The 14,573-nt window shown below is 41.8% G+C and overlaps 1 protein-coding gene across 1 annotated transcript in view; it reads left to right on the top strand.

Annotated features, from left to right (window-relative positions):
• The window catches only part of LOC125231055 (mitogen-activated protein kinase kinase kinase 7-like), a 40,105-nt gene extending 25,932 nt beyond the window's left edge, over positions 1-14,173 (top strand). The window contains exons 8-10 of the mRNA XM_048136398.1: positions 9,681-9,862; positions 10,876-10,986; positions 12,195-14,173. Of these exons, the coding sequence (XP_047992355.1) occupies positions 9,681-9,862; positions 10,876-10,986; positions 12,195-12,287 (386 nt within the window). The 3' untranslated portion in view covers positions 12,288-14,173. The remainder of the gene's footprint in view (positions 1-9,680; positions 9,863-10,875; positions 10,987-12,194) is intronic.
• The last annotated feature ends 400 nt before the right edge of the window (positions 14,174-14,573 follow it).

The following is a 14,573-nucleotide window of genomic DNA, read 5'->3' as shown; positions in this document are numbered from 1 at the left end:
AAGTCACTTTAGTGTTTCTTCTTATCGCATTTCTAATTCTTCGCCTTTACTTGTCCATTCTTAATCAACTATATTAAAGAGTCTTCTAAAACATAAATTATCTCCAGTACCATTCAGGTATTGAGGGAGGCTGTTTTTCATTAGTTTTTTTCTGGCAATATTTCTCAAGGGTTATGGGCCATTGTAATTACTATCATATAAGCACCTAGTCACTTATTCAGCGAGCTTTAGCTACCATATAAGTATCTTAACTTTCACACACATACGTCATACGGACTAAAACTGCAAATATTTTCCTTCTAAAAAAAAATAGCCATATACGGCACATACGTAAAACAACACAAGTCCACAACTTTGTGAAGTTAAAGTTAAAGTCTCGTAAAAGCTTGACTCTATATCTACAAGAGATCTAAATAGTGCAAGCCTCATTTGGTCTTAGCAACAGTTTACATGAAAATGTTTTTGATGGAGTACAATCCTTCTGTCTTTTGGTATTTGCCGCATTCGCTGTCTAGGCCTTGTCTAGGCGTCCAGAGGTCAAATAAATAGTTGAATTGGCCAGAATCACCCTATTAGAAGATGTTTAGGCCGCCATGAGGGGCTGGCGCGCCGCGGATCTAAATACGCGCGTGACTCACCGCGCTATTTCACAACGCTGCCTTTGCCAATTACTCTGTAGTACTTCCTATCTCCGAGAGGGAATTTATCCGCAATTCCGAATCGCTTTTTTGGGAATGCGGTTCGAATTTGATACCGTACAGTCATCTGCAGTAACATGTTACTCTTTGAAGACCACAAAAATATATAACACGCTCTTAGATATGATTGCGGCCTTCGAAGAGTGACATGTTGTTGCAGGTGACTGTACCAACCGACTGGGGTGGGAGGCGGTTACCCAAACGGCCCAAGATCGAAGTAAATGGAGAAATATGATTCGAACCCTACACCCTAGCAGAGGGTAACAGGATGTAAAGAAGAAGAAGTACAGTCGAGTTCATAGATATGTGTACATTTTTTCACCGTATTGCAACGAGTTAAGGTTAGGTGGTACATTTCGTACACATTTACTCGACTGTATCAATTGACTTATACGGATACAATATTGTATAGTTAACAGGTAACGATGTTAGTCAAAATTAACCCCCCTAAAAACTCAAAGGTTGCCAAGGCGAGACCATATAAATAGGTACTGCTTAATTCATAGGAATTGATGCAGAGAGATGCACGAGGACATCTTACGAGTATCTGTGTAGCTTTTTTTGGGAATACGTTTTAAATATGTTGATAACATATCAACTATCTTACGGACACGTTAGTGCACAGAAAATTCGTAATGGATAAGTCAAAATTGATCCCCCTAAAAACATGAAACATAACCAATATTAGGGAGGGACCATATACGCTACCTTTGATTTTGTTTTTACTTTGTGTGAAACATAAAGGAATCACAATGCGTTACAAAATAATGTAACTTTCAAACACTATTTAGAAACCTTTGCTACGGTATTCCGTCTCACAAAACACAATATATTTGCTAATAAAATGTTTTATTTGTACCCATAAGCACTTTAAGTGGCAGTGTAGGCGGTAAGATCTGTTCTTAGTATTAACAATAATAGTTTCGAGAACCGCACTTCAGTTGAACAAACTTCATAAATTTTGCTCTCTAGAATTATTATACAATTCATATTTCCAACCTTTTTTTTTGATACACTAGGGTATACAGAAACTTACGCATATTTGAATTTTCCGCTATATTTTTTGGAATTCTAGTGTCATTATCATTAATGTCATCCGGAAAAAATAATTCCACTGTAGCTATATAACTTATTGAAAAAAGCTTCTCTTTCTTTTCAAGCCAGTAAATGTACCTATTCATTAAAATAATTTACCAACAAAAAACCAACAACGCAGATAGAATTGTCATAAATGTCATAAAATAATATCTTTAAAAATATGTACAGCGTTATCTGCTTACTGTTGTTGAGACACGAATTGTTCTTGGACTTCACACCTTTTATTTTTAATATTGACATTTATATTTTTTCCCAACATCGCAGGGCGGGGCAATTCATCAAACCTGAAGGTAACCAAACCATCACAAAAAACGGGCCAATAGCCAGAGTATTCAATGATGTATTACTAAGGAATCGTTCATTATGTCATCGTCGGCAATAACTGACGACGGGCTATAATTCGCGTATAATCCACTTCCGACTTGCGCCCACTCGCTGTAGTATACGGAGCTAAACAATCTTCGATTCGTGTAGGAAATCTGTTACGCAAGGTAGCAATAATGTATTGGGAACCTCGAGTTTTTTTAATTCGGATGGACTGAGGCTAATTTCAACCTGACCATGTACCTATACTTAGATAAAGTCCGTGAGCAAAGTTGTATATCTATATAAATAAAAGACGTTTATTCGTGACATTCACAACACGTACATGTACAAGCAACAAGAAACAGAAAACAGAGCATTAAGTGCGCATTACGAAATGGACCCCTCAGCATATTGCTAGCTGAAAGCCAGCGCTGGTCTGCCGTAAGGCCCATTCGGTGATGCCACGACAGATATCTATGACAAGTATGGCTGTCACTATCCCGAGCCATATGAATCTCTCTTTCTCTTTCTCTCTGTCCGTCTATAGGTTTTTATTATATATTATATCCATATCCCATCCTGATCAAACAAGATAGTATCGGCGCTGAAAAATAGACATACGTATTTAGTATTTACAGTGTACATTGTACATGTCACCACTGAGCGGACACAAATCTAATTTCAAATTTTGTAGAAACAGATTACCTACTCGTAGTTTGTTCGTTCTAATCTCCATCTCTCAGCTATGGGAATACCAAGGCCCGAGCAGTAATAAAATGCCAATTCGAATGGTCTTAATCTTCCAGTCTGCCGCCTGTCTCCAGCCATCGTTCCTCGTCTTCTGCTTTGTATCCGCGCACAAACAATTCTTTGATGTGATCTGGAAACAATCACGTGAAATAGCACATTAATGGTGACTGGCCCAGTTCTAGTTTCGCCGTAAATTTGGCACGATATTGTAAACTGCCCTCTTTACTAAGCGTTGATACACCTAAATGTTTTCTCAATATAGATACTATCCCACCTTTGAGGAAAGCTTTTTTTCAGCCACAATCTTGGAGATTTCTGCCTAAGAATTGAGACGCCATTAGCACACCTCGGACACTGGCGATCAAATATATTGAAAGAGGCGCATTCCTAGCACACAGTCATAGCTCGTGTAGGTGAACGCGTACTATGCTTGTATGAGTGAAATATGACAGGTCGACTGTTCGTGTTTTTGACAGGCGGTAACTGTGAGGTAACCGAGAGGGGGTGGGCGGCGCTTTCAGCGGGGAGCGGGAGTGGCCATACTGTATGATAGTACTCTTTATTATACTGTGCCATTAGGTTGATTAGCCTCGATACAATTATATTGGAATGCCTTTTACACCCGCCTGTATTTTACTGCCTGAAAACGTCGCTATAAATTCAATTTCATTCAAAAGAATTTTATCTAACAGCTTATAATAAATAAATAAAACAATTTTACTTCGGATTAAAATCCATAGCTATTAGTAACATGTACATTTAACTTATAAAATAGTGTTAGTGGAATTGTGTCGCTTAACTTCAAACCTGGGTAAATCCATCCTGCTTTAAGGTTGAATATATAAAAAATATAATATGATCTGAAAGATAATCAACCTTATAGCAGAATGGATTTACCCAGTTTTGAAGTTAAGCGACACAATTACAGACTAATTATTAAACCTAGATATTTATTTATTTTTCTACAATGTGGAGTTTTGTCCAGTGCTGTAGCAGAGGGGAGTCCCACCTATCCGACAACGCCACCATGATGCTGTTAGTACTGCCTCGCCAGCGGCTTAGTAAAGAGGCAACCCGCTTCCGCATGATAGCCGCAAAACCGTCAACTTGTGCCTCCGCAAACATGCCGGATGCACTACAGTGACGAGGCAGTCCCATCAGCATCCTGAAAGCGTTGTTGTACTGCACACGCAGGTCGCTGTACGCGCGCCTCGTATAGTTACTCCACAGGCTGCACATGTAGAAAGACTGGCAGTAAGCTTTGAAAAGCGTCACTTTAACTGCGTGTGCGTGTGTGCAACGTGCAAACCTGCGGACAAGCATACTGCACCGCACGGCCAGCGACCTGCGTTACCTCTCTATATCACAGTTATCACTAAGGTCTTCAGTGACCCAATGGCCTAGGTACTTAAATTTGCTTACTCTAAGCAGAGGTGTGCCACATAGAGATACCTCAGGCAATTTTGTGTAGGTCTTAGATTTGGGCTCGCTTTTTTTTACATTGTATTAGAGATTTATTCTAGGATATTTTTTTTAATTAATACAGTACAAATCATGAACGATCAGAACGATGGAGCTCACATGACTACAACTCAATGAAGTTAGCTGACGTGTACAGATTTACTCATGTAGGTATTGTTGTCCTTATTTACTTTTAAAACTGGACGCAAGGACGCCTAATTTCGCGCCGGAGATATTTCCGTGGCGAATAAAATTGTCTCCGGTGAATCAGACTTTCGAAGGCTGGATGCGCGACGTAACACTCTGTTACTCGCCAAACGTGACCCCGACATTAAAAGTTTGGACATTCTGAAGATGTTTTGGCAATCCACTCTGAAGTAAGTGCAGGCATTTCGATTCGAGTATATTTATAATTTTACCTACCGCTTTGGTCCGTTGTTTTTGTACAGTATGACTAAGACGAGAAAGTTATGTATATTTTTAGTGTAATGCAGAGCTAAATTAATTTATTTGTGTGAAAACTCCTTCAAACAAAAACATCTATCAAACGTGCCAACAACCTTATTCAAAAATAAATCAAATCTAGCTTTGTTCTTTTTTTACTTTTGCGCTTTGTGCCCATCACAAAATTTTCATTTTTCTTAGCCATGACAGGATGAGACGGCGGCGGCGTAGCAACCGTTCATGATTCAGCCTTAGCATATCGACCTCGTGAATGCATCACCTATATCCATGCAACTTATCAACGTCGGGAAGCGTTAACCGACTTAGCAGACACTTTCCTGATCGCCGCCTGTAACTATAAATCAGGTCGCTTATAGAATATGTTGTCGTTCCGTGGACAGTTTCCACGAGATGTCAGCGCGACTGACGCAATCGGGCCGGTCTGCCGGCCGTTCCGACGCTAAATCGAAAACATATTAACGCCACCGATCAAAGAAAACTTTTCTTAATGCTCGGATTTATTGGATTATTCACTGAGCAGATACGCAGCACATGCCACTCGGCGAGACGGACCAGAGGAGTTTTTCGAACGCGCACTAAATCAAGACGTCTCAATAACCCATAAAATAGTTAATCTTTACGCAATCCCACCGCACCGCGTATATATTCACTGAACAATCGCACAGATTAGATACCTACGCGTGTTTTGTTTGGCCCTGCCTGCAACAACAGCCGTCACTTATCATCTAAGTCCATTAATGTCCGCTGTGAAGTATTTGCACCCACTGAAGATATGATGCTCGGGCACGATGGCTCTGATAAGAATGCGCGTTTGCCAAGACAGATTCTCATCCATTGTCATGTTTGCTCGTGATCCCTTATGGCCTGACACCTGAGCTGATCCGTCAAAGGCGGCGCGCAACGCGCAGCTGACGCTCGTTATATTTCAATTATGTCACTATCATTAATTACAATCTATCTCGACACATCTCGTTCTTAGCTTGATTCTAAATCAAGCATCTTTCTTCGCCATCCCAAGTTTAGCCCGTGCCAGAATAAAATACGCGTAAAATTTCCTGTTCCCGGTTTAAATTTTATGGTTCATCGAAGTTAGGAGTCGTAAAATTCAACGGGTATTAGTCATCCAGCGGGTGGTGAGAGGTGGCCATCCGTCAGCGGCCGGCCGCTCGCGCGCCCTGTCTTCGCCTACGACTTGTTAATTACCTTCCGAAACGCCACATTTGAGCTAATTGCTAATTATAAACACCAAACTACTTTTTGAGCTGTGCGCATTCCTGGAATTACGATTTCGCGGTACCTATCGGCTGTCATAGCGCGTCGGCACTAAAAACTTGTCTGGTTGCGGAAATTTAAAACAAATAACTCGTCTTCCACTTCCGCTGTTCGGCGTGATTTATGAGTTAAATTATTTAGAGCAGTGTTTAAGACTGCGTTAGTTATACGCTTGTAATGAGCTATTAAAGCGCGAGTTGGCAAGCGGCGCCATCATGCATTATTTTCTAAGGGCACGTGCTAGACGTTTGATGACACGTTCAGGTTCTACGCTTTATGTGACTCACATTTCTGCATATTTTTCGGAAACCCTGAAATACTTTGAATATTTTAACGTTGAAGTGTTATTTTTGTCAAACAGACTATATCACTTTAATTATATCATCGAGAAGTGTACTTATATTTATTTATGTGGAGGAATTCTCAATGACAAATTAATTTAGTAGACAGTTTCAGTAGGTCTTGAGGACAACGTTGTCTGAAATCACATCCACTTTAGCTCCTGTCACTGCACATTTCAGTTGTGACAAATTGGCGTCTTATCAACGAGTTCTAGGCAACGATTGGGCATCCGAAGAATCTATTGCCCATTAACAGATGTTACGTTCATGATGTCGTGCGTTTATTATTGTCCCTTTATTATATTTTTATTCCGTACATAAATAATTATTAATATGAGCAATTGAGCACACATTACAATAACTGCATTCTTAATACCTACCTAAATAAGAAATTTTATTGTATGATGAAACACCTAGCCTTTTCTCTTTTGTCCGCTCATCCAAAGTAATTTAATTTTAGATTATTATCTACAAAACTCATGTCAAGTGAGCGCCCTGCCCTAACACAAGTCTTACACAACCTACAACAGCAACAGCAGCAACGACGCCCTACAAGAGGTGTATCTGGCCACATTCTTTTGATAAGTAGCAAATTAGGCATACGTTCGTCATGGTTCGGTAATATATGTTTTGATCGCCAGCTTTCCGACTCAATCTTTTGCGCACTGCACCTTTCGATGAGCGTGCAATCGTTCTATGAATAAGGGCCGATGCCGCAATCGCCCAGCCCTGATTAGACCCTACGTCATCGTCAACATGTTGACACTAACACAATCGGTCTCGACATTTATTATTATTTGCGTCATATCATAACCGTAATAAATTCTGTCGGCGAATGTTGGCTTAGAGTAGCATTGTTTGATGCGTCGATCAGTCTAAACTCTCTAGTACCTACATTTGTTTTAGCCGTGTGTTTGTAATATTTCAAACCCTCAAGGGCAAATTGTTTGTCGAGTGACGGTGCATTGCATAATTGTATGCATCGGCGTAGGACATGTAAGTCTCGGCGTGTTTACGATACGCTTTACGGTTCCGGGTGATCCCGATTGCCTACGCGGAGCACGGGGCTCGGCCGCGGTGCCGGGTGCAAGCCGCGGCGTGGGCGCGGGTCGACGACCGGCTGCAGAGCGCGCCCTGCCAGCGAAAACGGCAGAAAACCTCGCGAAGGGCGGGCAGCACACGGCGTCCGCATATAGCTCGCCTGACGTCGCTGACTCACCGCACCGCGAATAGCGGCGGTTTGTTTGTTGCACCGCCCGCCCCGGCTCTCCCGCGGCGTCGGAGCCGGGGCCGGGGCCGGGGCCGGGCGACGTGCAGTGCTCGGCGCACTGTCTCCGCGACCGCACGCGCCATGACCCCGCTGCCCGCGCCGCCCGCGCGCCTGCGCCGCCGCGAGCGCCACGAGCGCCGTGACGCGTGTGACGCCTCCGCCGGCATCGTCACCACCATCAGGGACACGGTCAGCTGTAGTTGGATATTCTACAGTGAGTGTCCGCCCGTACCGCCCGCCCCACGATACGCGGAAACTGCTCCGTGCGCGTCGCGTCATTCCACAACTCTATCCTCGGTGTTAACACTTGCGGCCTCTGTAAACCGACAACAAAATAAGTCTTGGAAAAAGTCCTAAATATTCAGAAGAATTATTGAAATCAAAGTAAAAAAAAATGCAGTGATTTACTCTTACGTTTGTTATTAGAATTGTGTTGGTTGTTAAATATCTAAATAATTTAACCAAAAATCTGAAAATAAAAGTTGTGGTCGCTTTGTTTAGTTCGCTGCTGCCATCTATTTGTGGAGAAAAGAATCATACGCCGAAAGCAGAAATCTAGGTGAAGCGTCTGACATCAGCAACTCGAAGTAAATTTAACTCTTGACGTATTTAACCCTGTGGAAGTGCGACTGATTCCTCTAAACACACGGATTGTTCTCGTATTGCCTGCTTATAGCCGCCAATTGTTATAATTACGTCTCTGAATCACCGCAACACGTGAGGCTAACGGCCAATATTAATACATTTGCGCACTGTTTATATCTGTGTAAGCATGTCGCAAAATTTTTAAATTGGTATGTCATTTTGGTTGTGAAGCTGAAGAATGATTTTTAAGGTTGTAGTCGAGCGTAAGGTTTGAAAATTTTGTAAATTTTAGCTCAAAATATTGTTTATTGTAATGACGCGTCTGTGGCGTAACAGGTTAGCTAACTCAGGTTAGATGTGTTGACAACAGATTGAACGAAAACGGTTTCTTAAAATGTTTAGATATACATGTTACCATAGACTAAATCTGTGAGCAATAATTTTAATTTCTTTCAAACAAAATGCCTGCGTGATCTGATAACCGCTATCTTGTAAACTCCATATTATTGCTATTGATCTATGGATGTACCTGCCCTTATATCATACACGGAAAAATATATTTCCTTTGTCATTCAGATTTAGTAACCTACCAGACATATCTTTCGACATATCCGAATGGTACTAACGGATACCTACTATACATATTTATGTAATATCGGCGGAACTTTACGGGGTTAATAAGCATATATCTAACTATTATTTATAATTCACCGAAGCATATTTTTTGTAATCCCATTTATACCATAGCTAGCGGCTCTTTCGAATTGTAATTTTGAGGATTTACAAAATACCCAAAATATTAAACCACTTACATCAAGTTTTAGGGCTCATAATAGAAATTTTCTAAGCTGGGCTTCTCTTTAACCTTTGCCGGTCCGTACGGCATAAGCCATGTATTTCGTTTATATTCTACCTTACTAAACATGTTATACTCTGTCAAACAAGTATGTATGTCCGTAAATAAGGACAAAGAAAACTATAGGCATCCTTTTCTATAGCACCCTAAACAAAAGGATGCATATAGTTTTTTTTGTTCTTATTTACTGACAGACTTGTTTGACAAAGTGAATGTTACGGCCCAGCCACGACATTGGTCTAAGCACGACAGCGGTGAGCGGCAGCCATACGTGCGAATGAAAGTCCCATCGCTGTGTCTCGCTCCAATGTATGGCCGCCGCTCACCGCTGTTGCGCTTACGGCCCAGCCACGACATTGGTCTTAGCGCGACAGCGGTGAGCGGCAGCCATACGTGCGAATAAAAAGTCACATCGCTGTGTCTCGCTCCAATGTATGGACGCCGCTCACCGCTATCGCGCTTAGACCAATGTCGTGGCTGAGCCGTTAGACCAATGTCGTGGCTGAGCCGTTAGACCAATGTCGTGGCTGAGCCGTTATTCGTACACGTTTGTAACTAGTTCCTTCACGTTGTCTTAGGCAACAGTAGCGGCTCGCCCTCGGGCCCCGGCGGCGCCGCGCCGGCCGAGCCGGACCCGGCGCTGGACTCCATGCACATGATGCTCGACCCGCACCTGCGGCCCATCTCCCCGGACCTCAACAACGACGAGTCCAAGCGCATCTTCGACGAGCACAAGCAGCTCGCCCAGGAATACCTCAAGGTAGTACTTTTAAACTAACAACACACATTTTTTAATTAACAGGGTGCCCATGAGATAAGCGCTGGTAGCCTAGCGGTAAGTGCGTGCGACTTTCGTCCCGGAGGTCGCGGGTTCGAACCCCGGCTCGCACCAATGAGTTTTTCGGAATTTATGTGCGAAATGTCATTTGATATTTCCCAGGCGCTTTTCGGTGAAGGAAAACATCGTGAGGAAACCGGACTAATTCCAATAAGTTCTAGTTTACCCTTCGGGTTGGAAGGTCAGATGGCAGTCGCTTTCGTAAAAACTAGTGCCTACGCCAAATCTTGGGATTAGTTGTCAAAGCGGACCCCAGGTTCCCATGAGCAGTGGCAAATGCCGGGATAACGCAAGGAGGAAGGAGGAATGGGGGGTGCCCATGAGATGACATGTTCAGGTGATGCGAAGAGGGTGGCGGCATGCAGCGCGCGGACACGCTCCATGGTCGCGATCCTCAGCAATGAGGGACCGAGGAAGAAGAGATTTAAACTAAAGGTCATAGTTTAATAATGTAGCTGTAAATGTAGTCTGACCCAGCGCTCAATCTATCGACATGATCCAACTACAGTATACGTCGCCAGATCTTAACAAAGAAGACTTTTAGTAGGTCTTTGTTATGAGTAGTTTTGAGACGCGCAAAAACGTTGACGAAAAATGCAATAAATGGAAGGACGTCATCATCACTACACCTACTGCTGAGCTTAGAATTCAACCTGAGGCAAGCCACCAGTGGCTGTTACCAGTATTTACTGTTACTGTGATTGACTGATTATACATATCGATTTAAGCCGATGAAATCGTAAATAGCCAAACATAAATATCAATAAGCATAAGCAGATTATCAAAAAAAACTTTAAAACAGTACAGATAACTTTGCGGTTGCGTTATTTGTGCTCTTTACGTGTGTCTAATGACATTACAGCGATTTTTTACATACCTAAAAAACATAGAGTAATATCATGAAAAAAATTTTACAATCCATTTGAATATTCCAGATACAAACAGAGCTGGCGTATCTCAGCCAGCACAAGACTGAGCTCGAGGAGCAAATGGACCACAACGAGCTCCAGCAGAAGAGGGAAGTCATACAATTACAAAATGAGAAGGTAAGACTTCTAATAGTCCGAGTTCTTAACCAGATGTACAGTCCGGTCTGGCAGAAAGCATGAAACTTGGCATGTATATAGCTTATAGGTTTATAAGAAAATATGGAAGTAGAAACACGCCGAGGTGTCAATGTTTCCCCTCTTTCCCCCCACTTTTGTATCCCTGATTTCAGTTTTTTTATATATCCATGAAAACCGTGAAAGCTATCATCACGATGTCTAACTAGACAGCTAACTATGTCACTGTAAAGAACTTTAAAGCTTTGTCACAGTAAACTTCAAATTGGACAGGTAATCGCAGTAAGCAAATTTAAACCCAACATTCAAAATGACAAGGTTTTAATTAGGTACGAGTTCAATTTGTTATGACTTATAATAAACATTAAAATTAAACTGACAAACAACATCAAACTCGTAACGGAAAAAATAATCGTCCAAGTAGCCAGCCATTATTAATACCCCTAAATACTGAAAAAGGCATACAACCTCTAGCAATGCGATATGCATAATGTTGTATTAAGAATTTGGAGAATGGGCCCGTAAAAAATAACTAATAATACAAATTTAAAAAAAATTACCCCCATCAAGATATAGCTCAATCGATTCTACTCTCGATTCTGAACAAACGGTTTTCAGGTTAGTGTTATAACACGGTGCATAACACAAGTGTGAATAACTTCATATAAAATGTTTTGCCACCAGAACGTCCAATTGTGTCGCTTAACTTCAAACTTGGGTAAATCCATTCTGCTTTAAGGTTGATTATATAAAAAATATAATATTGAACTGAAAGATAATCAACCTTATAGCAGAATGGATTTTCCCAAGTTTGAAGTTAAGCGACCCAATTATAATCCGGACCTGACACCCGACAAGTGTGAACGCCGATTCTTCTTAGATGAATGATGGAGCTACTACAATGTTTATATTGTATATTTATTACGTAGCTGACTAAAATTCCATGGACACATTTCCATGGAATTCATTTAAAAATTAGCTATACTCTTTAGCTGCCTGACTTGCTAGCATGAGTTGTGTTTTCGAATATGGTGTTGCGCGCGACAACGCAACATGCTACCAGGTCTGATGTAACATATGAATAACTATAAGAATTTATAGTTAGGTACCCGTAACATCACAGGAATTCACTGACACCCAGCCGCGTTAAGTCAAAGCCAAAGCACTAAAACATATCTCTCTCTTTCCAGGAATCCTTGATCAAGTTATTCTGCAGCCTCAACAAGCAGCTAGCGCGGGTGGACAACGACAGCTGGCTCCTCCCCGACGACACGCACGAGTGACGCGCGTACTCCGCACGCAGGGACCAGCCAGCAGGCTTATGCCAAAGGACTTTACTTAGTCCGGGACCTTAGTACCTACCGGTAGAAACTGTGGTGCTACTAACAAATTACTACGGCGGGTAAATAGCTGGTCGGTCCCCGACGACGCATGAGTAATGTACGTACTTCCTCGCAGGCAGGGACCAGCCAGCAGGCTCATGCCAAAGAGTATTAGCCGGGGACCTTAGTACCTACCGGTAGCGATGTGTTGAGCCTTTAAATCTCGGCGCTAGTAATAATGACTAGACGCGGGTAGGCATCTGGTTGCGCCCTGTTGACGCGCGCACCTTCCACGCAGGGACCAGCCAGCAGGCTGATGCCAAAGAGTATTAGTCAGGAATCTTAGTACCTACCGGTGGCCACAAACATGTGTTGAGCCCTTAAATCGACAGACTTTGGCGCTAATAACAAAAGACTAAGACGAGCTGGTTTCGACATACGCAGTGCTCGTGCCCAGGGACTACTTAGCCAGGGTCCTTTGTACCTACAGGTAGCGATGTGTTGAGCCTTTAAATTGACAACTATGTTTATTAGGTCCTTCAATCGATAGAAACTAGGTTAAATGAACCTTTGAGTAGTATTTTGCACATTGTCGAATTAATAGATGTTACCGGTTGATTTAGTCCTTAAATATAGGTACAGATGCCGCGGAAATTTCGCAGCCCGATAGCACTAAATTATTCAAGATGAAAAGTACAAAATACCCTTCGATTAATATCTCGCACGTTGTTGCCGGTTTAAGGGTTCAACTGTCTGTTTCCTAATTGAGGTTACATTTAAGGGTACCTCAGGTACTTTTGGTTCCCGCTTAGGAGGCATCCGTAGATACATTCTTGTATATTGATCTCAAGAAGCCTTCATTTTGTCTTCCCTATGATGGCACATTTTGTGCCCGATATTTCAGTCATGTTTGCAGTGTTTAATGCTTTAACTGTAATATAGATGGTGTTTATACTTAACTAATTCGATCGAATTATTAAAGAAATACTAAAACGGATCACAAACATATTTAGAGTCGAGCATGGCCCGATAAGTTTCACTCCGTACTGAGGAGCGTTATCCGTAATGCGTTGTGAAACTGGGTGACTGACTTGTTTGAATAAAAAGGCGGTCAAGCAATTGTGACTCAAAGGGCTCACCACACCGGCCAATTCTCTTCGGCGCGTACCTTCCTAAATCTTGACGTTGGCGGAATCAACGACGAGCCAATCACTTAAAGATGTAGGGTAAAAAAAAGAGGTTTTTCGTCGAAAGAAAATTTTAATTTCGCGACTTTTTAATGACAAAACTTGCTTGGCCGTCTATCTTCAATATTTCAATCGAAATGTTAAATTTTCTTGTAATCCGTAGGGTACAGAATCCGCTAACTTCACGAATTTAGTTCCAAAAGTTAGCGGCGTCCCACCTAACTAATGACATGTATTTTATGTACTTAATCTTGAACAACAATTTGTATATTCATTATATGTTACCCCCCTTATTCATAAACGTTCACTAAAGTTATCAAGCCGATAAAGTTCGTTTGACCCTTTTCCGACGTATTGGTGTGATAGAAAGGGACAAACGAACTTTATCGGCTTGATAACTTTAGTAAACGTTTATGAATAAGGGGGTACTTGTGTAAGTTTAGCACGTTTTAGTGCTATTTTGTGCAATAAGTGCCTTTCTGTTCTCCCCATTAAATATGCGAAGAATTGGCAAGACACTATCCCATACAGGTCACATAGACACAGGTTATATTTTATTTCGTTATATTATGTGTGTTTGGAATTGTTCTGATTGTATAAATGTAAGATAGAATTTAGTTATAAGGATAAAATAACGTTTAATAAATAAATATTATAATATTGTTATTTTATTTATCTGCGTATCATCATGAGATATTTTTTTATTTTTAGAAAATAGTTTTTACGTCTATTTTTTTCGACGCCGCGCGCCGTGCCAAACACAATAGCTGTTACTCAGAAGGTTCCAAAGTGGCAAAAGTGAATTAGAACTTTATCTAAGTACACGTAAGTCTCGGAGTGGAAAAGGTTAACTGTAGAAGAAGCAGGGACGGCTCACTCCGCGATTCTATCGCCGCGCTACAAGTACATGCCGGCGGCCGCGAGTTCGCGGTCCATTCAGTGGAGGGACCTTCGCGCGGCGCAATAGAATATAATGTCTGCTCCTTGCGTGCGGCCCGTTTGTTAATGTAGATTTGAATTTAGAATTGCGGCATTTTGTGAACATCAAAGGAGTGAGCCT

The sequence above is a fragment of the Leguminivora glycinivorella genome, chromosome 11 (genome assembly GCF_023078275.1).
Source record: "Leguminivora glycinivorella isolate SPB_JAAS2020 chromosome 11, LegGlyc_1.1, whole genome shotgun sequence".
Classification (NCBI taxonomy): domain Eukaryota; kingdom Metazoa; phylum Arthropoda; class Insecta; order Lepidoptera; family Tortricidae; genus Leguminivora; species Leguminivora glycinivorella.
The sequence above is the reverse complement of the archived record's forward strand: the minus strand, read 5'-3'. Positions and strand labels throughout refer to the sequence as shown.